This window comes from Triturus cristatus, chromosome 2_2 (genome assembly GCF_964204655.1).
Source record: "Triturus cristatus chromosome 2_2, aTriCri1.1, whole genome shotgun sequence".
In the NCBI taxonomy this organism is placed as follows: domain Eukaryota; kingdom Metazoa; phylum Chordata; class Amphibia; order Caudata; family Salamandridae; genus Triturus; species Triturus cristatus.
The window spans coordinates 221755914-221782123 of NC_140582.1; the positions used below are offsets into that span (position 1 = coordinate 221755914).

Genomic DNA, 26210 nt, shown 5'->3' on the forward strand with positions numbered 1-26210 from the left:
CTTACCTTTAACATTAGAAAGAATCCTTTCGGAGACTCGGGGAAAATTACCCACTAGCTTCAGCCCAAAATCTAGGGCAGGGCTTACCCCATGTTCTTTCTGTACATGTTTAAGAACATTCGGAAGAACACTTATCGAGGGGGTGCCATAACAAAGTGTATACATTGTAGCAAACACAGTCCCCCAGGTGTTGCAGCCAGCAAGAGTCGGGACCAGGCCACCAAGCAAACACATAGTGAGGATCCTATGCTTTTCCAAAGGACCCTTAATGGGAAAAACAGCATCAAGCTGATCAATTTCTTGAGCAATCCAAAGCGGAAAGTCTTTACGGTTAACAGGTCGTTTGCCCATGACGGAGTTTATGATAACCGGGCTAAAAACAAACCCGCCTCCTTGTGGGGCCTGCACAGGAGGCACAGCACCAGGTGGAGCTGCTGGAAAGTCACGTGTAACAAACGGAATCAAACGTCTATATAAATATAGAAATGTACATTCGCCACAGTAGTGGTGGCATAATGTAGATAAGGATTAAAGACTGCCAAGACAGGCCATGTGACCCCATCAATACGTAAAGGGCCTACATGAACAGAAGTAGGAGGTTGAGGAAGGGCACCATTAAACCAAATCTGGTGCTTCCAGGCCATAAGAGGAAGCTCAATAATAGCATAAGGGCGATAAGCTGCTGGAACATTAGCTACAGTATATGAATGAAAAGTATTATTGTTTACATCAACAGCGGGGGACGTAACCCAGGACTAAATCACTTTGAAGCAGTTGTAGGATCCGCTTCGACCACAGAAACAACTGGAGACCCCGTATTGGGGACTTCATGCTGTGACAAATGTTGACTAACCCCTGCACATCAATGAGCCGTAATTGCAAACAGTTGAGCCACATGCATAGACAAGGGATTCAAAAAGCAGCACAAAAGTGGGTTTTTCAATCCAAGCTTGAAAAACCTACAGCAAGAGGATGTGCTTTCAAACTGAGGAGGTAAAGCCCCCAAACCACGGACGTCTCTGGTCAAAGGTGCAAGAGTATTGTGGACGAGCACAAGCGCTACTCAGGGGTCCTGCAAATGAGTGCCAGACCAAACGTTGGCAGCACCATGAAATCACATAACTATGCTTGGGACCGTAGAATCGTAGTTGGCAGGTACTGAGTTATTCTACCACCTTAGTACCCATGAGCCTGGGACCAACCAACTATAGTGTCTCACTTGCCCTCCTACTTACTCACAGAGGAACAAGTGATTAGATACCCCAGAACACAACACTCTCTCAGGAATTGCAGTGACAGGACACACTCTTTCGCTCTCACACTCGTTCTTGTCTGCAATAAGATCTAACAGAGACACGAGAAAAGTTTAAAATATTTATTTGAACTATTGTGCTCTTGTATGCAGTATACGTGCCACAGCGAGTACGAAGATGCCTAACACAAATACGGTCAGCATAGTAAGCAATCCATAAATCATAAAAGGAGCTGTCATGATATTAGACATGGTAGACTAACTCTCTCCCCTTCTACAGACGCAAAGTGATTAAATATCAGAAGATCTCTGTGTGTTTGCAGCGTACCCCTTACCTTAGCATGCAGAGAGGAAGGTTCTACATCTCAGGTACAGTTGCGATCTCATCTGTCTGCTTTCGTGTCACTGGGGCATTGTTTTTTTACCCTGTCTACAGCGTTCAGACTAAATCCCAGGAAAGAACAGAACACAAAAACAACAGTAGGTTCTGTATGAAAGTACAGTGTGGCAAAGCAACATATGGAAAATGACAACATATTACATCACTCATGACACGTTCAGTGACATCACTCATGATATCTCAAATGACATCATCCAGTGAACCATACAGCCGGAAACAACCAACATAAGTGTTTACACAGGTGTCATGGAAATCAACAAAGGGCTGAATTTAAAACGGCAGCATGAGGACAAATCATAATACAGCACCCATCTTGTAATGTGTTTGTAACAAAACCACGTACATTGAAATGTAATCCATAGAAAAAAAAAGATGTGTGTCATACATAACAGGACATGAAAAAACAATAATCATTGCAGTAAACAGTTCAATTAATCCATCACTTATGTTGCCTGAGTGGTCATAATACCATCATGGTTAGACAATAAATCAGTGAAAATTATGAACTAAGAGACAAATGTATCATCATTATCAACAATCATGCCCAAGTGGGCTACTTCACATTATACAGCGCCCAAGCCACCATCACAAACAATTATTACATCCATAAATTGTGGACACTGGATAAAAGGGGAAATCAATAATGACACTTATAAAATGATGCCCAAGAGGGCAAATAGCATGCAAATGGGCCAGTATCCTGGTCTAAGTACTCACTATCCATAAGTGCTGAAACATAACCAGATCTCATAGTCACACTAAAACAATATATACATACTATAGTTACAATCAAGAACCCCAAAAACAGGACAAAAACAGAAAATGTATATTAAATATTTATGTTAATACATGTTCTTAGCTCAAGAAGTGGCTCAGCATTTAGATTCGCAAATTCCATAAGACCTGTGTAAAGAAAGGGAAAAAACAAACATACAATAAAAACATGTTAACAACAATCAAAATCTACGGAGATGATGGGGAAGAGATAGCCGAGCAAAGCAACAATATAATATATGTTGAAAGGCTAATGAGAGCACAACCAGAACAATGTTTCCATTTAGCCCAAATGAACATTCAATTCTTCATCAATGTTCAATCCCCTCGGGCCATGGTATCCTATTTCAAAATATATCTGCCCTCTAACCATCTCAGATATTGTGTTCTGTCACCCCTTTTTTAATGTGTGGTATTCTTTCTATGGCAAAAAGTTTTTAAAAATTGACATTCTCTTTTGTGAGAATTGTGAGAAAACTCTTGTCACAGGGTAATGTTTCTCATCATTATTTATCAATCTCAGATGTTCTAGGTCCCTTTTGTTTTTTTATTGGGTAGAATGTATTGCCCGCATATAATTTGCTACAATGCAGACCAATACCTAAATTACAAAATCAGCGGTGCATGTGAGACATTGGGAAATTGTTCTATCTGCGCACTATAGGGGAGAAGAGAATTGCATCACATTCTAACACTTTTTGCAAGTTTTGCATCGCCTGCAAACATAGAAACCCCCTCTGATGTTTCACGTGAGGATTAAGTATAGCTAATGCCATTTTTACTGAGTCTATCCTTCAGGGTCTCCCCTCTTCTGTATGTTAATTTAGGATAGTCCCCAACAGCATCTGCCAATGTTCTCTTAAAATGGGTATGATATATCTAGCCTTATGATTATAGGTGATGATGAACCTAAAATTGCTAGTTGCTGTCACTGCAGTACTTTGTCTGGAAATAAGAAGTTCTTCCGATGAACATTCTGAACTCGTTGGAGAGCAGTGTTTAATGTAGATTGAAAATAACTTCTTTCCTTGAATGCTGTGCATCAGTGACTTGATATGACTTCTCTGGGTGGGAAGGAGTGTATTCCCCGCAGTAACCTTTCTGTATAGTTTAGAAGTCAGTTTGTTGTTAATAACTTCTACTTTGATGCCTAAGATTTCAACTTCAGTTCTACTCATGTGGCTGGTGAATTAAATATTTAGGTTGTTCTCATTAAGGATGGTAATGAGTCTAATAACTTCCCTGGTGTTTCCCTTTGATACCACAAATAAGTCATCAACGTAATGAATCCATGTAACCACATGAGTGTTGAATTAATCCAGGGTACTAACCACCTGTTCTTCCCACTACCCCATAAACAGTTTGGCGAAACCTGGGGCGAAACAAGTGTCCATTGCCGTGCCCCGGACCTGTCTGAAGTACCTATCATCAGTAGCGTAGCAAGGTCAGGTGGTACCCGGTGCAGAAAATATCTTGTCACCCCCGGCTAAATGTACAAATACAAACAAATAGCATGCATCATAATGTTTACGTTACTTACCAAGCTCAATATCATAGAGAAGAGGATGATCACAATGAATCAATGAACTAAAAAATTTAACAAAAATAAATTCAGCACGCCACTTATAAGCTTCAGTAATAATGCGCAGCTAACTCAACAGAATGACGTGGGGTGACTGACCGGCTCGGCAGCGGATAGGATTGGTTGCGGGTTGAGTGATGATGAGTCACCGGTTGTTTACGTCTCACTAGAGTACAAACTACAGAGACAGACTTCGGTGGAAAGAAACACCCCCTCCCCTTCCTTATCCATATGCTCCCCCTACACAGCATCGAGTTCAGCTGTGTTTCGTTGCGTTTGCAGACTGAACTAAAACGTTTCAATACGTATTATGTTGACCTGTTGAGGTTAATTAATTTGAAACTCCAATTGGATTGTGGAACGTCGCACTCCTTGTGTATGAAATTTGTGTTGTACCCGGTTATTTGAACATAATGTTTTATGCTTTCAGAAATGTAAGTCCCCTGAAGAAGGGTTCGCCCGAAATGCATAGGGCTGAAATACTTTGAACTTGATTATGAATTTGTTGACAACCCACATGGATTATACTATTCTTGAAATAGTATGAATGTTAAAGAAATTGTTCACAATTCGAATTAAAAAACAACTTGTCAAAGAAAGCATTATTAACTGGATTACCATTATTTGAATTTTGACAACAACGGAGTGCTGAGTAAAGGACGTTACTCCTACGGGAGACAACGCATTTACATTTAGAGGTTAATTAATTGTCAGACAAAGTTATTAAACTCGTTTTAAATAATATAATTTTTTCAAAAACAGTGTTGTGAGCCGAAATATTTCATGTTTATTTCAAAAACATATTTTTGACATTTTGTCACCCCCCCTCAGTGATGACACCTGGGGCGGCTCGCACCCACCGCATCCACCTTCCTATGTCACTGCCTATCATCAAATACAAATAAGTTGTTGAGGCAAAACCAAATCATTTCAATGTGGAGTTACTATGATAAAGATCTTGCTTCCAAGAAATGTCTGCATGTGTGAATACCATCCTAATGTCTAATACTCATATAAAGACTGCCCACATCTAGGTACTGTTGGATAATGTTCAGGCTTTCACACCCATACATGCACCACTGCCGAAGAACCAGGGAGGTGTGAGAACTTTGCGATGTTGAACACACACACACACATAAATATATATAGTATACATAATATATATGTATTGGAATAATATATATATATATATATATTTTTTTTTTGTACTGTACAAAAAGGAAATAATTAAAAGTTGGGAAGCGATAGCCTTAGAGCAGTATCTAGAGGTAAAAAGAGTCCCGAGGGGACTGCGCATATTTACCATGCCCACACACCCTGACACTTAGACAGCATTATTAGAAGAGTGGGGACAAAACAACATGGATTGTTCAATGAATATGATAAGGATTCTAATAAAACACGCCAAAATAGACCTGGATGAAATAACAAAAAATATAGAAGAAATGGACAAGCAAATAAAAGCACTATCAAACAAGGAAGAAATAAATAAACTGCGCAAAGAAATGGAAATACGCTTAGAGAAATATGAGACTGAAATACAAGAGCTCAAGCAAAGAAAATCCAAAAGGGATGAAGCAGATTACACGCATGGAAGGATACTAACATACGCCAAGAGATTTGATGCGTTAAAAAGGAATTACCAATCAAATAAATACAAAAACACTGGATATCCCTAGTGAATCAAACACAAGTGAGGGAGAAATGACCATCGGAGAAACAACTACTGCAAAACCAACTTTTTTAGACGAAATGAGGAAAATGCATATTGATCAATCAATACAGAGAGGGTAAGGAGGGGGGAGAAGCACATATCGAGGACGAGGCAGAGGCAGAGGGGACCTGGATGCCTCAAAAAATCAAGAAAGACAAGACGAGGGAAACGGAAAAAGAAAGTATCCACTGCGCAGTTTGAAAAAGTAATGGAGGAAAATCTTATTGTGAATTTATCCAAATATGAATTAACGAAAGAAGAAACAACTTTACTAAATAAAGGACTATCCTTTTGTCCAGAACATTATTTCAATTTCATTACAAGACCGGAGGCTACATTATGCATTAATCCTTTAATGCAGTCACAGACAGCCGCACTACATCACAAAGAAAGAAACAGTTCTAGAATGTGGTGACCAGGATACAAATGGCATGAGACACAAACAGACTGCCTCTTTTAAATGCGGCTCACAGGCAGATAAGTAACAATTCTTCTTCCTATGTTACATTGTCTTAGTTATTCATTTAATATATAAAAAAGGGGGATTTACTATTAACATTTAGATTACCTTACCGATTTTCATGGTGTTTAAGCTGCTTTTGATGGTGTTTATCGTTGCGCAATTTCTTCTAACCATCGCCTTCTCCAACAGCGTTGCCGTCGTGCCATTAACGACTTTGGGCTCACACCCCCCTTCCCTTAACCCCCCCTCCCTATCGACTTCCTATTAAGGTCGTCGATCCCTTACATTTTCGCGCGTTTTTTCAATATTTGTAACTTGGATTCTAACTTAATACCAAGATAAATAACTTGTTTTCGCTATACCTCTCATCTCACACCCAATCTCGACGCGTTCGTATTTTTTGGGGTTTCTTGACGCGCTCGCGTTAATCGGAACGAGCGCATCATAACTTAGAGGAATGCAACCTTGGAAACGGTGCACGTTCGCAAGCCTTTTCCCCAGGCTCTTTCCTCTGATTTTGACGGCTCCCTGGCAACAGCTGATCTCGAGCGAGAGCTTCAGTTACTCGCTCGATCAGCTGCTGCCAGGGATCGCGTTTCAACGGATTTCTACAAAAAAAAAACTAATAAGCTTATAAATCTCGTATAAATAATTTATAAATCAATACTTCTTACTCCAATCGAATTTTATACCACCCCACTCCTACCTGATCCCTTCAGGTTACCCAAATTACATGTTGCCTTTGCCATCTCAATAAAAATTAAAAAAAAGGAGAGAACTTAATACTCCCCTATTTGCCATCTCAATAAAATAATAAAAAAATAAAAAAAAACAATAAGGGGGAGAGAACTTAATAATCACCTATTTATTCCTAAACAATATTAAATCTTCATTTATATTTTATTAACTATGGTTTTAATAATGTCAGATGACACCACGGAATTGACAATTGATCAAATACCAAACTTACAAACAATGCATGCTTGAACTAATGTTCAATTTAGATGAAGGGGAAACCACTGAACAACAAATCGTCCAAGATTTATCATTTAAAACCAACAAACATCCCCCAACAGGCCTCAAGAAAAAGTCACGATTTTGTCCAGCCATGTCACCTGGAAATAAATTCGACCTCTTTGCTGAAGCAATAACTGAGGAATTAGATAAAATGGAAAAAATCACTCACCCTAACCGAAACGACAACCTCACATGCAAAAAAAGAGAAGCCTTAAAATCCCTAATGGAGAATAAAACGCTAATAATTAAACCTGGGGATAAGGGCGGAAATATTATTATACAGGACATAGAGGCATATAAAAGTGAAGTTTATAGGCACTTAAATGATACCTCCAAATTTACAAAGCTTCACAACAATCCCATTAACGACATGACAATCAAACTGAACATGAAATTGAAATCCTGGCATAAAATGAATCTACTAGACCAGGATGAATAACAATTTCTGACAAATGAATTACCAACTATCCCGACAATTTACTTTTTGCCCACAATACACAAATCACTAATAAATCCACCGGGCAGACCTATTGTGTCTTGATGCAACTCCCTTTATGAAAAAATATTGACATATGTAGACCATTTTCTAGTGCCAATTGCACAAAATGTGAGCTCTTACTTACGTGACATGGGAGAATTCCTAAGAATCTTAACAGGAACAGCATGGAACCTGGAATGCACCATGGCCACCATAGATGTGGTCTCACTATATACATCGATTGAGCATCAAATGGGACTAAAGGCTTGCGCATACTTTTTACAACAACAAAATATATCAGAGTTGGAACACACGAAAATGTTACTGTCCATGATTAAGCTATGTCTGACTGATAATGTATTCCTCTTCAACCACGGCATGTATCGACAAAACTGTGGGACTGCCATGGGCATATCCTTTTCGCCAAACTACGCGAATATCGTTATGGGATGGTGGGAAAAGGAGATAGCCTGGAATACACAAAATCAGGATTATGTGAATAAAATAATTTTATGGGTCAGATTTATTGACGGCATTCATAATCTGGAACGGCACAGAAGGCGAGTTCATGGAATACTTCAACACATTAAACAGGAATGATGTAGGACTGAGCTTTACATGCACCACCAGTACGAAAGGCATTGCATTCTTGGATACGTGGATTTACACAGAAGGAGATCAAATTCACTCCACTCTTTACCGAAAAGAAACCTCAACAAACAGTTTATTACATGGCATGAGCTTTCACCCGAAGTCTCTTTTGGAGAGTATCCCCTATGGGGAATTCACACGAATGAAACGCAATTGCTCAAAAGAAAAGTGATGCGGAAGAAAAAATAAAGGAAACGTCGTCAAGATTAAAATCAAGAGGATACAGAGAGACAATACTGCGGAAAAGCAGACAGAAGATAGAACAAAAAACAAGAACCCAAACCCTAATCACTAAAAAAGATAAATTAACAACAGAGGCTAAACAGCAAGAACCACCAAGATGTATCATAATATACAGTAAAGAAAGTGGACTAATCATAAAAAACATTTTTAAAAAACATTTTTAAAAAACATTAAAAAATATTGGCATCTAATAACGAATGACCCGGACATTGAACCTTCACTTGGATCACGTCCTTCAGTCACATATAGAAAGACAAAATCTATAAAAGATTTACTTTTACAAAGCCACTTCTGGGAAGAAATGCCAACAACCTGGTTACAAAAACAACAGAAGGGGTTCGTGAAGTGTAAAGCATGTAAAGCCTCCAAAATTGGAGAAAATCATAAAACAATATATGACTTCCAAGGGAACAAAATTGAAATTCAACAAACAATAACATGCTCCACGAAATTTGTGGTATACATCATTCAATGCAAATGTGGTATGCAGTACATAAGAAGTACAATCTGTATGCTTAAAAAAGAATCCTCAAGCATATTCGAGCTGTAAAAACAAAGATACTTCCTATGCAACAGCAAAATATATGATGATGTGCCAAAACAGTGACTGGAGAGCGATGCGTTTCTTTGGAATCCACGTCATACAAAGTAATGAAAGAGGAGGCAATAGAATGAAGAGACTGCGCCAAACAGAACCCAGATACATAATCAGATTACGATCAAAGACCCCTCATAGGATCAATAATGATGAGGAGCTATTTGTACATCTGGACTGATAATCTCTGAATCCTAATATGCTGACTAGAGAACAAAAAACAAAAAAACGAATAAAGGAGAACTGCTGTAGTTGAAAGTATCACAAAAATCCCCATAATACAATAATTAAATGAAGCAGGAACATTGGATGTTATAATACACGTGAAAAAAAGGAAAAAATACAAAAATACAAAGAGACACTAAGGTCGAACAAATGGACATAGAAGAAAGACTAATTGACTTGGTACTAACCAATAATAAAGTGATAGAGTATTTAATAAATGCACATAATGTAATAAGTGAACTACGTGTCCCACAATGTCACATTACAGGCAAAGTGTGTTTGGTATAAATAGTGAAATAGAAAAAACATTCACTAACCGTGACAAAGGCCTCGCAAGGGCTGAAACGCGTTGGTGTGAGCCACACTGGATTTTGGAGTGCGTCGTATCCTTCTTTTGAAAATTAATTAAGGGCTTGGATTCAGCCCCATCACGATTGCACCCGTCTTTGAGCGCGCTGCTAAAAGAATCTGATTGTGCTGCAATATATATATCTATATATATATTCACTGAAAAAACCATAGGTTTCACACATGTTATAGTTAGCGGAAATTTTACTGATAAAAAACCAATGAAATTCCCCCGTTATAGTTAGTGCAGGCAACTATAACTCACGCGACCGCAATCCTCTGCTGATGCTAATACTGTATTTAGACACTTATTTGCCCATGTCTTCTTCCATACATTTTTAGCTATACATATATTACAAATATTTTTTTTTCATAAAGACACATATGTCATCAGCAGAAGATTGCGGTCGCGTGAGTTATAGTTGCCTGCACTAACTATAACGGGGGAATTTCATTGGTTTTTTATCAGTAAAATTTCCGCTAACTATAACATGTGTGAAACCTATGGTTTTTTCAGTGAATTTGCAAGGTTTTTTAAATGCTAATTCCTAACTATAACGTGTGTGAAACCTATGGTTTTTTCAGTGAATTTGTACGGTTTTTTAAATGCTAAGTTACTTTACGCCATTCGTGGCGTGCGCGCCCACTTAACGCAGTTCGTTCCGTGCGCGCACGGTGCGCTTCGCGCACCGTGCGCGCACAGTGCGCTTCGCGCACCGTGCGCGCACAGTGAGCGCGCGGTGCGCTTCGCGCACCGCGCGCCCACTTTACGCAGTTAGTGCCGTGCACGCACGGTGGGCACGCGGTGCGATGACAAAGCAAGAAAGCACGTCAACAAATCTGTTTCTGCTTTCCTCCGTGACTATGGTATGGGTGCCATTTACCACAACAACTTGCGTTATGACATGCAAGACATTTATATGGTGTGCACTTCAATGATGAAGGGAACAGAGTCTTCCTCTTGAACCTTAGACTCTGCATCGGTACTTACTTGTAGGTACCACTAAAAAATCATTTCATAAACACAACGGCTCTTTTTAGAGCCCCCTAATATCTAAACACTTAAATCTGATTTTCATTTTTTTTTTTTTTTTTTTTCTACCGTACGCTTACCGTAAGCTTACCGTACGCGTACCCCGTGATTTTTTTTAAAATCAATAAATGTTTTTTTTGTACTTTTCTGTCCTTCTTTGACCCCCTTACAAATGTTAGGGGGTCTGTAACTCTCCTCATTGCCCCCTTTCCTTGTTTTCACTCTTTTTTTTCAGAGTGAAATACACAAAATGGCGGCCGCCGCTTCCTGGTTTCGGCCGATTCGAATGTTTACTAAGATCTAAGAGCCAATCAGAATCGCGCTCGCGCACGCCACCGTACGCTTACCGTAAGCGTACGGTAAGCGTACCGTAAGCGGGCTCAGATATATATATTGATTTAAAGGCTATTTTCTCAGAATCTACTGAACAGATTTACACCAAACCTACAAAAGGCACTTCCTTGACCTAGGGACTACCTCTCTGCCAAATTTTGAGTAATTCTGTTCAGCCGTTCGGGCTGTAGCTCGTTCTAAAGGTCCTATGGAAAAATGCATGGGAAAAACGCGTTTTGGGACCCCCCTTTTATCTCAGCCCCCGCTTGACGGATCCCCCTGAGACTTTCAGGGTAGGAGCGGAGCGCAGCGCCCCACCTATTTTGAGAAATTCGCGAGGATTCGTCGACCGGCGCCAAAATTATTCAAAATAGAATGTTGAGGTTTTCCTATGGAAACGTGGTCCTAACTATAACTACCTACTGGCGACCGCCAGTAGGTAATATAATATATTACCTACTGGCGGTCGCCAGTAGGTAGTTATAGTTAGGACCACGTTTCCATAGGAAAACCTCAACATTCTATTTTGAATAACTTTGGCGCCGGTCGACGAATCCTCGCGAATTTCTCAAAATAGGTGGGGCGCTACGCTCCGCTCCTACCCTGAAAGTCTCGGGGGGATCCGTCAAGCGGGGGCTGAGATAAAAGGGGGGTCCCAAAACGCGTTTTTCCCATGCATTTTTCCATAGGACCTTTAGACAGGGCTACAGCCCGAACGGCTGAACAGAATTACTAGAAATTTGGCAGAGAGGTAGTCCGTAGGTCAAGGAAGTGCCTTTTGTAGGTTTGGTGTAAATCAGTTCAGTTGATTTTGAGAAAATAGCCTTTAAATCAATATATATATCTGAGCCAGCTTACGGTACGCTTACCGTACGCTTACGGTAAGCGTACGGTGGCGTGCGCGAGCGCGATTCTGATTGGCTCTTAGATCTTAGTAAACATTCGAATCGGCCGAAACCAGGAAGCGGCGGCCGCCATTTTGTGTATTTCACTCTGAAAAAAAAGAGTGAAAACAAGGAAAGGGGGCAATGAGGAGAGTTACAGACCCCCTAACAATTGTAAGGGGGTCAAAGAAGGACAGAAAAGTACAAAAAAAACATTTATTGATTTTAAAAAAAATCACGGGGTACGCGTACGGTAAGCTCACGGTAAGCGTACGGTAAAAAAATAAAAATAAATAAATGAAAAGCAGATTTAAGAGTTTAGAAATTAGGGAGCTCTAAAAAGAGCTGTTGTGTTTATGGAGTCATTTTTTTAGTGGTACCTACAAGTAAGTACCGATGCAGAGTCTAAGGTTCAAGAGGAAGACTCTGTTCCCTTCATCATTGAAGTGCACACCATCTCCTCTATAAATGTCTTGCATGTCGTAACGCAAGTTGTTGTGGTAAATGGCACCCATACCATAGTCACGGAGGAAAGCAGAAACAGATTTGTTGACGTGCTTTCTTGCTTTGTCAATCTGTGGACAGAAATGATTGGACCAGTTCCATTTTTGCCTTTGGCATATGTTGGAAAACACAAAGGCAGTTTTAGGGAAAAGTGTAAACAGTTGTGCAAAGGTGTCCTTCATAAGCATTTCCAGACCTACCCCAGTCAAAGTGCCTAGGTCATTGCCACCACAGTGCACTATTATGAGGTCAGGGTGTTGGATTTGCATGAAGGATTTCACCAATGGCATCAATTGGTGCCACTTTAACCCTCTCTGACCAATCCATTTAATGTCTACATTTGGCAAAGCAAGGTCTCTCACCATATCTGTTTTCTCTGCAAACTTTTCACTCCAGAAGACATAGCTGTGCCCTACAATCCACACTGTGAACATCTTCAAAGGAGAACTGGATGCACTCAGGAGGTGTCTTTCAGTAGAATGGCAATATGAAAAGAAAGACAGTTTGGAAATGGAGGCATACATATTTTTTACAAAACAAAAAGAACTGATTGGCTGTTTCATACCATTCTAGAAAAAAAACTAGGCTGTATGTGAAAATTAATAGAAGCATGTTTTGTATTGGTACAAAAAAATGTGTAACCAAAGAACAGTACTATGGATTTGCAGTTAGGTTTGAAAAGTCAAGCACTCTTGCTCTGTGGAATTGAAACATTGTGTGTCGAACTTCTGACCTAACTGCACACAGCAGTGTTCCATGAGCTGTTGCTATGGTAGCAGGCAGAAGTCAAGTTGGGGGAAGGGTACTAGGCAGAAGTCAAGTTGGGGGCAGGGTACTTTTGGAAAAGGGTTGGTTTTCAACCAATAGAAATGTGTCATTACATTTGAAAAAAAGGGGGAAGCACTGAGATTTGAAACTTACATGTATATGTGTGGAAAAATAGAGGGAAAGTTTGCCATTATCTGGTTCTGCTGAGAGGAGAGAGGTGTACAGAACAGAGATCCTGGCTCTGATAATCTGCTGTTTGAGTGACACATTTCTTTCACAACTAACTAATTTTAAAGGTGAGTTTACAGTTTGAGAGGGGATGTATGTGGTAACTTAAGAAATGAATAATAGAAATGGGAATTGTTTTTGTTGTAGTTACACATGGTGGATTCATAATGTGTCAGTCTGTAAAAGAGATTTTCACTTGGCCCGAAAAAAAAAGAGCAGTAAGTGTGCTTTCAAATTGGCAAAGAAATTTCGTTTTGGCACTAATGTGAAAACATGACTGTGTGTGCATAGAAGAATTATAGGCAGAAATGTATTGCGTCTTGCTCTGGTGATTTCACAGTTGCAGTAGATGGAAAAGAGGAGCGAATTTTTGGGGGAAGAAGCAGAGGTTTAGCACACACCCATGTGCTTGCCATGTATAGTCATGCACAGTAATTAGAAGCGAGTGGGGTTTTCAGGTTTAAGTCTGTAATGCAAATACATTCAGCATCACTAAGGCTGGTTGCCCCTGCTGGAGTGTAGGCAGTCACAGAGAATGCACACGGTGGTGGTCTGAAAAAAAAACAGCTTGGACATGTGCATTTAAATAAATTTAAAAAAAAAGGTTTCAGAATGTGTCAGTCTGTAAAAGTGATTTCAAAGTGTAAAAAGAGATTTTCACTTGGCCCGAAAAAAAAAGAGCAGTAAGTGTGCTTTCAAATTGGCAAAGAAATTTCGTTTTGGCACTAATGTGAAAACATGACTCTGTGTGCATAGAAGAATTATAGGCAGAAATGTATTGCGTCTTGCTCTGGTGATTTCACAGTTGCAGTAGATGGAAAAGAGGAGCGAATTTTTGGGGGAAGAAGCAGAGGTTTAGCACACACCCATGTGCTTGCCATGTATAGTCATGCACAGTAATTAGAAGCGAGTGGGGTTTTCAGGTTTAAGTCTGTAATGCAAATACATTCAGCATCACTAAGGCTGGTTGCCCCTGCTGGAGTGTAGGCAGTCACAGAGAATACACACGGTGGTGGTCTGAAAAAAAAACAGCTTGGACATGTGCATTTAAATAAATTTAAAAAAAAAGGTTTCAGAATGTGTCAGTCTGTAAAAGTGATTTCAAAGTGTAAAAAGAGATTTTCACTTGGCCCGAAAAAAAAAGAGCAGTAAGTGTGCTTTCAAATTGGCAAAGAAATTTCGTTTTGGCACTAATGTGAAAACATGACTCTGTGTGCATAGAAGAATTATAGGCAGAAATGTATTGCGTCTTGCTCTGGTGATTTCACAGTTGCAGTAGATGGAAAAGTGGAGCGAATTTTTGGGGGAAGAAGCAGAGGTTTAGCACACACCCATGTGCTTGCCATGTATAGTCATGCACAGTAATTAGAAGCGAGTGGGGTTTTCAGGTTTAAGTCTGTAATGCAAATACATTCAGCATCACTAAGGCTGGTTGCCCCTGCTGGAGTGTAGGCAGTCACAGAGAATACACACGGTGGTGGTCTGAAAAAAAAACAGCTTGGACATGTGCATTTAAATAAATTTAAAAAAAAGGTTTCAGAATGTGTCAGTCTGTAAAAGTGATTTCAAAGTGTAAAAAGAGATTTTCACTTGGCCCGAAAAAAAAAGAGCAGTAAGTGTGCTTTCAAATTGGCAAAGAAATTTCGTTTGGCACTAATGTGAAAACATGACTCTGTGTGCATAGAAGAATTATAGGCAGAAATGTATTGCGTCTTGCTCTGGTGATTTCACAGTTGCAGTAGATGGAAAAGAGGAGCGAATTTTTGGGGGAAGAAGCAGAGGTTTAGCACACACCCATGTGCTTGCCATGTATAGTCATGCACAGTAATTAGAAGCGAGTGGGGTTTTCAGGTTTAAGTCTGTAATGCAAATACATTCAGCATCACTAAGGCTGGTTGCCCCTGCTGGAGTGTAGGCAGTCACAGAGAATACACACGGTGGTGGTCTGAAAAAAAAACTGCTTGGACATGTGCATTTAAATAAATTTAAAAAAAAAGGTTTCAGAATGTGTCAGTCTGTAAAAGTGATTTCAAATTGAAAAAAGAGATATACACTTGCCCCCGAAAAAAAAAGAGCAGTAAGTGTGCTTTCAAATTGGCAAAGAAATTTCGTTTTGGGACTAATGTGAAAACATGACTCTGTGTGCATAGAAGAATTATAGGCAGAAATGTATTGCGTCTTGCTCTGGTGATTTCACAGTTGCAGTAGATGGAAAAGAGGAGCGAATTTTTGGGGGAAGAAGCAGAGGTTTAGCACACACCCATGTGCTTGCCATGTATAGTCATGCACAGTAATTAGAAGCGAGTGGGGTTTTCAGGTTTAAGTCTGTAATGCAAATACATTCAGCATCACTAAGGCTGGTTGCCCCTGCTGGAGTGTAGGCAGTCACAGAGAATGCACACGGTGGTGGTCTGAAAAAAAAACTGCTTGGACATGTGCATTTAAATAAATTTAAAAAAAAAGGTTTCAGAATGTGTCAGTCTGTAAAAGTGATTTCAAATTGAAAAAAGAGATATACACTTGGCCCCGAAAAAAAAAGAGCAGTAAGTGTGCTTTCAAATTGGCAAAGAAATTTCGTTTTGGCACTAATGTGAAAACATGACTCTGTGTGCATAGAAGAATTATAGGCAGAAATGTATTGCGTCTTGCTCTGGTGATTTCACAGTTGCAGTAGATGGAAAAGAGGAGCGAATTTTTGGGGGAAGAAGCAGAGGTTTAGCACACACCCATGTGCTTGCCATGTATAGTCATGCACAGTAATTAGAAGCGAGTGGGGTTTTCAGGTTTAAGTCTGTAATGCAAATACATTCAGCATCACTAAGGCTGTTTGCCCCTGCTGGAGTGTAGGCAGTCACAGAGAATGCACACGGTGGTGGTCTGAAAAAAAAACTGCTTGGACATGTGCATTTAAATAAATTAAAAAAAAAGGTTTCAGAATGTGTCAGTCTGTAAAAGTGATTTCAAAGTGTAAAAAGAGATTTTCACTTGGCCCCGAAAAAAAAAGAGCAGTAAGTGTGCTTTCAAATTGGCAAAGAAATTTCGTTTTGGCACTAATGTGAAAACATGACTCTGTGTGCATAGAAGAATTATAGGCAGAAATGTATTGCGTCTTGCTCTGGTGATTTCACAGTTGCAGTAGATGGAAAAGAGGAGCGAATTTTTGGGGGAAGAAGCAGAGGTTTAGCACACACCCATGTGCTTGCCATGTATAGTCATGCACAGTAATTAGAAGCGAGTGGGGTTTTCAGGTTTAAGTCTGTAATGCAAATACATTCAGCATCACTAAGGCTGGTTGCCCCTGCTGGAGTGTAGGCAGTCACAGAGAATGCACACGGTGGTGGTCTGAAAAAAAAACTGCTTGGACATGTGCATTTAAATAAATTAAAAAAAAAGGTTTCAGAATGTGTCAGTCTGTAAAAGTGATTTCAAATTGAAAAAAGAGATATACACTTGCCCCCGAAAAAAAAAGAGCAGTAAGTGTGCTTTCAAATTGGCAAAGAAATTTCGTTTTGGCACTAATGTGAAAACATGACTCTGTGTGCATAGAAGAATTATAGGCAGAAATGTATTGCGTCTTGCTCTGGTGATTTCACAGTTGCAGTAGATGGAAAAGAGGAGCGAATTTTTGGGGGAAGAAGCAGAGGTTTAGCACACACCCATGTGCTTGCCATGTATAGTCATGCACAGTAATTAGAAGCGAGTGGGGTTTTCAGGTTTAAGTCTGTAATGCAAATACATTCAGCATCACTAAGGCTGGTTGCCCCTGCTGGAGTGTAGGCAGTCACAGAGAATACACACGGTGGTGGTCTGAAAAAAAAACAGCTTGGACATGTGCATTTAAATAAATTTAAAAAAAAAGGTTTCAGAATGTGTCAGTCTGTAAAAGTGATTTCAAAGTGTAAAAAGAGATTTTCACTTGGCCCGAAAAAAAAAGAGCAGTAAGTGTGCTTTCAAATTGGCAAAGAAATTTCGTTTTGGCACTAATGTGAAAACATGACTCTGTGTGCATAGAAGAATTATAGGCAGAAATGTATTGCGTCTTGCTCTGGTGATTTCACAGTTGCAGTAGATGGAAAAGAGGAGCGAATTTTTGGGGGAAGAAGCAGAGGTTTAGCACACACCCATGTGCTTGCCATGTATAGTCATGCACAGTAATTAGAAGCGAGTGGGGTTTTCAGGTTTAAGTCTGTAATGCAAATACATTCAGCATCACTAAGGCTGGTTGCCCCTGCTGGAGTGTAGGCAGTCACAGAGAATACACACGGTGGTGGTCTGAAAAAAAAACAGCTTGGTTTCATAATGTGACAGTTTGTTATACAGATTTTCACTTGCCCAAAAAAAAAGAGGAGTTTGTGTGCATTCAAATTGGCAAAGAAATTTCGTTTTGTGACTATTGTGAAAAGAAATGTAGTAATATATTTAAATTCAATAAAGAATTTTTTTTTTAGTTTTTTTGCAGGTATTGCTGAAGAACAGTGAACAAAATTTAAGATGCCTACAAAATCTCGAGTTCAAAAAACGCTAAAAAAAAAACTATATTTGAGGACAACTGGAGGACCAAAGTTAGTAGAAGATGCTGATGTTGGGAAAAAGAAAAAATCTTCTGGTAAGCAAAAAAGACAATTCCTAAACAAAATATTGAAAACAAACAAAAATGTACAAAATGTCTGTTCTCGGAAAAATGTAACAAAACCTACAGAACAGCAAAAAATTGAGGATTTAGTTAATGCAAATATACCTTCTGCAATTGAAAAGTTTAACATAAACAGAAAAACAGCATTTAAAGAGATACGTAGAAAAATGTTTCAGAGAAGAGTTATGTCCAATTTGATAAAGGATATAAAGAAATATAAGCAAAAGGCTAAATATTATAAGAGAAAAAAAGAAATTGAAGCCATTGCAGCAAAGGCATTAGAATTAAAAAGGAAACTATTCATATTAATTTTGAATAGGATGCGTACATTAGATAAAATGGTTAATGTACTGAAATCACAAAGCAAAAGCAAAAGAGTAGTGAACAGAACAAATTTTTGTAAAGTGTTTTTAGGAAAGTGGATGCATAGCTCAAGTAGTGAACCTTTTTTTAATGAAGAGAGCTATTTTCAAAGTAATAGTTTGCTGCATGCAGTTGACACCAGAGGTCGTTCATACGAAGTAAAAAATGGTTGCATAATGGAGAAGGAGATAATGGTTCCAAGAGATGAGGTACAAGTGATGGCAGATGAGGCAATGGGGAGACGTCCTAAAGCCCCAGTGTACACTTGGAATTGTAGTAGTATTTGCACTGTGCGTCAGGAATCTATTGACAGATTTCGAGAGTTTCTAAGAGAATATAGTAAAAAAAGTGTAAAACAAAAGATTAAGGTGCTTCAAAGTCTGGATCCATGCAGAGTGAGAGAGAATACTGGTTTGCAGGGTCATTCTCTTGCTTGTCTATCTAGAAAAGTGTGCAATAGTGTTTTCCATCATTTTAGGATGCTGGCTGTTCATCATACTGAAATGAGAAAGTTTGTGAGACGGTTGTATTTTGCCAAAAGTCCAGCAATAAAGTTAAATGAATTGAATAGGGCTCTGTTCCGAGGAACGGTATCAGATGTAGAGAAGGTTGTTGATGAAATTCAGTTTTGTTACTTTGGTCCTGAACAAAACAGTGCAGAGAAGGACACAGTAAATGAGGCAGAAGTGGAAGAGAATGTAGAACCTTGTGTAAGTAAGACATTTAATGATCACATAACAAAATTTGCAATAGTCTCTAATGAAAGACCAAATGTTACTTGTATTTGTTGCCGCAGAACTCATTATAGAAAACAAACTAGGAATGTTGATCTCTACAGAAAGAGTGAAAATGAAGATAATTATAAGTGGATGGATTTTGCAACATATATATTTCTTGAAAATTGTTTTGAATTGGGTGAAGATCAGCGTATTTGTAAATACTGCTACAACAAGTTAGAGGAAAATAGAATGCCGACCAGAGCTGTACATAATAATTTAGAATTGGATGCTATTCCTGCTGAACTTTCTGAATTAAATACATATGAGTCTATACTCATTCAATGTGTTCATCCGTTCCAGACCATAGTACGTATGGAGCCCAAAACTGGTAAATTACCTCCTTCAGATTTAGTGAGAGGTTTAAAAGGTAGAGTGGTGTATTTGCCCTTGGATTTGAAAAAAAATATGGAAACTATTGATGCGGATACTTTGGAAACTGAACCATTAATTATTCTGGTTAATGGTGTACCTACAAAGAATAAGAAGATTTGGCAGGAGCTGGTAGATGTGCGGAAAGTACAAAGAGCAAATTTGTATTTGAAAAAAAATAACAAATGGTATGAATCAATTTATATAGTAGAAGAAGAAGAAGAAGAAGATTTACAAGGAGATACAGAAACACCAAGTGGACAAATTGAAAAAGTGGACAAGTCAAAGGAAGAAGAAATTTATGAACATTTTAGCATACATCCTCTCCATTCGAAAGAAGTTATGGGAGACAATATTGATCTCTTTCAGATGAAGAAAGCAAAAGGAAATCCCGTGAGTGTATGGGAGGAGAGCTTGGAAGCTCGATGTTTTCCCCAGCTGTTTCCTAAAGGAAAAGGAGGACGATACGATGAACGTCCGGAACAGATTCCAGCTTCTGAGTATCGGACTACAAGACTATATGCTGAAGATCCCAGATTTCGACAAAGTATCCCTTATTTGTTCCATCTTTTATTTGAAAGCGACTTGTCTGCACTGTCTTATGCAGTAAATCACATTTTAAAAAGTGGAGTACATTTACAAAATGTGTCTGCTAAGGATTTTATGGAGAAAGTGCAGCACCGAGATGATCATTTGGAAACACAACTGATCAATCTGATGGCTTGTCAGCGTGGGACAAATGAATATTGGTACCGACGCCATGGTGAACTAAAATGCATGTTATGCAATTTAGGAACACCAACATGGTTCCTTACCCTAAGCTGCGCCGAGTACGCTTGGGATGATTTACTGGATTTTCTACGAGAGGCCAATTCAAACATTGAAAACATCGAATACAAGACAGCAGGAGAACTGTGCTCATTGGATCCGGTTAATGTTTGCAGATATTTCAATCATAGATTTGAGGCTATGATGTCCTTCATCTGCAATAAAAAAAATCCACCCCTTGGAGAAGTAGTGGATTTCTTTTGGAGAAAAGAGTACCAGGCAAGAGGTGCTCCTCATATTCATATGCTGCTGTGGATCAAGGATGCCCCAAAGTTTGGAACAGATACTGATGAAGCAGTGTTATCTTACATTGAAGAATATGCAACATGTGCTATACCTAAAAGCACAGAAGAGTACAAGTTAAAGGAGCAAGTTCTACGTTTCCAAAGTCATCGGTGTGGAAAATACTGTCGACGGAAATACAAGAGCAAAGAAAAATACTACACTAAATGTCGATTTGGATTTCCTAGACCTGTTCTTACAAATGGAAGAGTCAACAGTTTTATGTCAGCTGTGAGACATACTATCACAAGAAAATCACCTAAGAATACCTACAACCTTAAAAGAAAAGAAGAATCAAAAAATATAAATGACTACAACCCAGTCATTTTATCCATGTGGAACGCTAACATGGATATACAGTATGTTGCTGACAATTCCATTGCTGTTGCTCGATATGTAACGTCTTACATTACGAAATCAGAAAAAACAGAATTGAAGGAAATGTGGGAAGAGATTTCTCACGAGAAGACTGTCAGTAAGAAGCTGTACAGTTTCAGTTTGAAGATGTTATCGCATCGAGAAATTGGATCCTACGAATGTTCAGATAGATTATCTTCTGCAAGTCTCTACTCGAAGTCAAGAAGAATAATTTGGGCAAGTTTAGGCCTTGCAGCAATGAGAAATCGGGTACTGAAATCTGTTGGAGAAATTGAATATTTGGCACAGTTCGAACCTGAAAGTACAGATATATTGAAAACAAACATGTTGGACACATATTATCCCAAGAGAAGTCATCATCTGGAGAACATGTGTCTCTATGAAGTGCTGCAGAACTACATTTATTCACGGAAAGCTGCAGAAGACATCAATAATGGAAAATATAAAGTCGTTGGTGAAGAAGGATGTTTGGTGAAGCAAACCAAAGGAAGTTTGATAAATCACCGGAAGCTGAGTTGCGACACTACCGACAAGAAAGAATTTTACTACTTGGCTCTTTTACAGTTGTTTAAACCATGGCGTTCAGAGGATGAACTACTGGGAGAATTCCAGAGCTATGAAGATTCTTTTAATGCTTGCAAAGACAGCATACAATGCAGTACATTCTCAACTTATCTGCAAATGTTAAATGAAGAAATTGAACAGGAAACTACAATTGCAGCAGAAATTGCTAGAGACAGTTCTCAGGACAGCCAAAGTTCAGGAACATACAGTCAAGATCCCCTAGGACAACCAATCGTTGAAAATGAAGCATCAATAGCCATGAATGAAGTGGAAACGGCTATGAATCAAGCTCAAGAAGAATTTATAGACTTAGAAAATTTGGAAAGACAACTGAATCAAGAGCAGCAACAAATTTATGAAGAGATCAAAAACAAAATTGAACACGGATTTCTACATGAAAAAAAAGAGTGCTCATGCACATCATTTCATCCAATCAGGATGTATGTAAGCGGACAAGCTGGCACTGGAAAAAGTTTCCTAATTAAAGTCATCAGAAGCTACCTAAAGCAAAAAACAGATTCTACTTTGTCTTGTGTGGTTACTGCTCCAACTGGGTTAGCAGCATATAACATAAAAGGAATCACCTTACATCGTTTGCTAATGTTACCAGTGGAGCATGAGAACAAAATACAATTCAACAAGCTAACTGGAGAAGCATGCTTGGAAGTTTCAAGAGTATTGAAGAAGATGCAAGTTCTCATTATTGATGAGGTGAGCATGGTATCAAACTTAATGCTTGCCTTTGTGCATTTAAGAATGCAGCAAATTTTGAAGACAGACTATGACGTGTTATTTGGTGGAAAACACGTCATCGTTTTTGGGGATCTTTTGCAACTTACTCCGGTTAAAGGACAACCAGTGTTTAATACTGTGACACATGAAGACACGAAGAAGTCATTGGGAAGCATCGGTAATACAAATATTTGGTCCTTCTTTGAGTACAAGGAACTTACAACTAATATGAGGCAAGCAAACGATGAAGAATATGGAAGTATTCTGAAAGATATCAGGATTGGACTACTCACAGAAGCTGGCAAAAAAGCATTACAGACTCGGCTGCTACATAATTTATTTCCAAAGGAAGAAATAGTTGCAGAGAAGATATACAAGAACATTGCAGAAAACAAAAGTGTCATCTGCTTAATGCCAACTCTACGTGAATGCTCAATATTCAATGAGGAGCTTTTGAAATTGGAAAAGGAAGAGATCATGAAATTGGAAGCAGTGGACAAAATTGAGGATGGAAGAATTACTGTCACAGTAACAGGCAAACTGAAAAATAAATTGGACTCACTAGAGAAGAACATCTCCAAAACAGCAGGATTAGAAAAAAATCTATATGTTTGCATGAACTGTAGAGTGTTTTTAAGGAGAAATTTGGATGTTGAAAAAGGCTTAGTAAATGGAGCGATGGGAAGAGTTGTGGGTTTTATTAATTATCAGAAAAAAGATGGAATTGAATGGTTAAAAATAAAATTTGATCAGATAGAGGAAGTTAAAGACATTTGTCGTTGTTCAGTTCGTTTCATGCTTGTGAAAGACTTATATGTACGTAGGAAGCAGTTTCCGTTTTCTCTAGCATATGCTGTAACTATTCACAAGTCTCAAGGATTGACTGTAGATTGTGCATTTGTGAACATTGGATCTAGTGTGTTCAAAGAAGGTATGGCATATGTTGCTTTGTCACGAGTCAAAACATTATCAGGTTTATTCATGATAGACTTCGATGACTCAAAAGTTAGTGCTGATACAAACTGTGTAAAGGAGTATAATAGATTAAGAAGAAGCTATGCTCCTCATTTAGGTCAGTATCCTGTGTTGGAGAAACGTGTAGTTTCTCGTAAAAGGAGAAATGAGAATATCTGTAATGAAGATGTAGAGAAGAGGAAAAAAAAGAGGAGTGATGTAATTGCAAGCAAAAAGAATAAGGAAAATGAAGAACAGGTTGTAGGATGTCATTTTGAAAATAGCTCTGGTGTCAACTGCTACGCAAATGTAGTGCTGAATGTTGCTTTTTATCTGGAAAGTTTGCAAGAGCAGATAATAATAAATCAGGGAAAAAGATTCTGTTCAGAGCTCAGTCTCCTTTTTCAAAAGCTGAGTAAAGATAAAACTCAAATAGAAAGTGCTACTGATATTAGAAAACTTTTAGATGTATGTTCAGGACGAACACAGTTTTCTCAAAATGAACAGCAAGATGCTCACGAATTTTTGATGTATTTTCTTCAGGTAGTGGAAGAAGAAGGAGTTCCCATTGACATTTTTTTTGGTCTCTCTTATAAATGGGAACATAGTTGTGATAATTGTTATAATATAAGTGGTTCTATTGTTGATAATGAAAGGTTTATTTATTTGACATTGCCAGAGAGTAAAACAGTCACTTTTGCAAACTTAGTTAAAGATGCTAATCATAGCATGAAATGTGGTGAGTGTAATTCTGACATGTTATCAACATTAATTTTAAGGGAATACGGACAGTATGTAATTTTAATGATGCAACGATGTAGAGCTGATGGATCAAAATTGGATACTTTAATAAAGAAGTTTACAGGACAGCAATTATCAATTTCAGGAAAAACTTTTGTAACTGTTGCAATAATTTTCCATGATGGACCTACTGTTACTTCTGGACATTACACAGTTTATCTAAAATGTGAAAAAGGATGGACACTGTGTAATGATTCCCAATTGATTTTCAAACAACGTTTGCCTTTTGATTTAGCAAATTCCTATCTAATCTTCCTGAAACCTAAATTTTAGAGAGACTTGGCAAGATCTGGACAAAATAATTTTACCATTTTACAGGATTACCATTGCAATTTTGTAGAAAAAAGATTTTTAAAATTATCATTTGGCCTAAAGGAAAGATAACCAATTGTAATGTGGACTTTTTAAATTTTTAATGCAATTTTGAAAAACCAATAATTTAGAGATTATCGGTAACTTCTGCACATTTTAAATTTTGGAATGTTATTGGACTGCCACTGGAAATTTTTTCAAAAATAATTTCAAAAATTACTATTTGGCCATGTGGAAAAGTAAGCAATTCTATTGTGGACTAAATAAATTATTCGAAAAATTTTCGTGAACCAAAATGTTACAGAGAATCGGTGAGATCTGGACAGATTAAACTTTAGAATTTTAATGGTTTTCCCTTGGAAATTTATTCCAGGGAAAGAATAAAAAATACTATTTGGCCTAAAGGAAATAAAATCAGATGTATTTTGGAGTTATTTGAGATATATTATTGTGAATGTACTTCTGAAACAAAAATATCAGACGGTATTTTAAAGAAAAAAGTATTGTTTTTAGATGACATTTTTTAAGAATAATATGCATTTCTGTAATGATAAGTTTAAGTGAGAAGAGATTCTGGGCTTTTTTAATACAATCTTTGAGATTGTTATTTTTTTTTGCCCGCTGTAAAATGATGAATGCAATTGCTTTCACAATTTATAGTGAAATGCAATATATTCTGAAAACAGCAAAAATAAGGCAAAAATATTTTTTGGGAAAAAATGTAAATATGTGTACTGTATTATAAAATGTTTTAAAAATATTAATACTTTTTTCTTTTTTTTCAGATCGATATAGAAAATTTTCGTAAACTACAACCATTTTAAAAACTATTTTTTAAAAAAACAAATGAATAAATATTTTTTTCAGTGAGTATGGTAAGTCAATAGTAATAATTGTAGTCTTTCAAGGACCTTGTAATGTGAAAAATGATTTTTAGTGTTTTTTTTAAAAAATAAAAAAAAAGGTACGCTTACCGTACGCGTACGGTAAAAAAAAAAAGTTTTTTAAAAAAAATGTAAAAAAAAGATGAAAGATAAGGTTGGCTCTTAAAAGAACCGTTGTGTTCATGCAGGGACAGAGGAAAGGAACCATGGGAAAATCATTCAAAGCTACAAATGTGCTGATCTATTTTGTTATTCACTAGGGAAACACTGGTCTCCCTATAACAAATTAGAGCTTTACAAAATGTGCAATGAATATCAACCTTCCGAAATCGAGGGTTCATTTCCAGAGGGCCAGCAAAAGGAGATTCTCCCCCCACAGATGAAGGGCTCACCTGAGCTGCAGAAGAAGGAGTAAGCTCTGCAGGTGATGGTCCAGGCTGAGCTGCTGTGGATGTACTGGCTCGTCTTTCTGAAGAGTTACCTCCAAAAAGTTGAGCATGTGTCCTTTTGTGTACATCCTTGAGGTGCCTCATCATGGTGTGATTCCCAAAGGAATACTTCCTGTCAGGATTACCTCTAGAAAGTACACGCTGACACAGCTTGCAAGTAACTAAGGGTGCATTCACCTTTTGCTGGCCTTCTGGAAAAGTAAAATAATCCCAAACATAAGAAGGTTTTACTTTCCTCGCTCTCTGCCTCAAGACAGTGCTGCTGGTGCTAGCCTCACTCTCAGAAGAGCTCTGCTGTTCTGCCATCGTATCCCAAAGACAAACCAGCTCCTTCTCCCAAGGGATCACAAGCAGAAATGAGGGGAATGGGTGTGGTGTAGGAGAGTTCTA

At 38.2% G+C, this 26210-nt stretch overlaps 1 protein-coding gene across 1 annotated transcript in view; it reads left to right on the top strand.

Annotated features, from left to right (window-relative positions):
- The first annotated feature begins 13450 nt into the window (after positions 1-13450).
- Positions 13451-26210, top strand: part of LOC146862072 (uncharacterized) — a 39542-nt gene continuing 26782 nt past the window's right edge. The window contains exons 1-2 of the mRNA XM_085643055.1: positions 13451-13560; positions 17941-19917. Of these exons, the coding sequence (XP_085499181.1) occupies positions 17984-19917 (1934 nt within the window). The 5' untranslated portion in view covers positions 13451-13560; positions 17941-17983. The remainder of the gene's footprint in view (positions 13561-17940; positions 19918-26210) is intronic.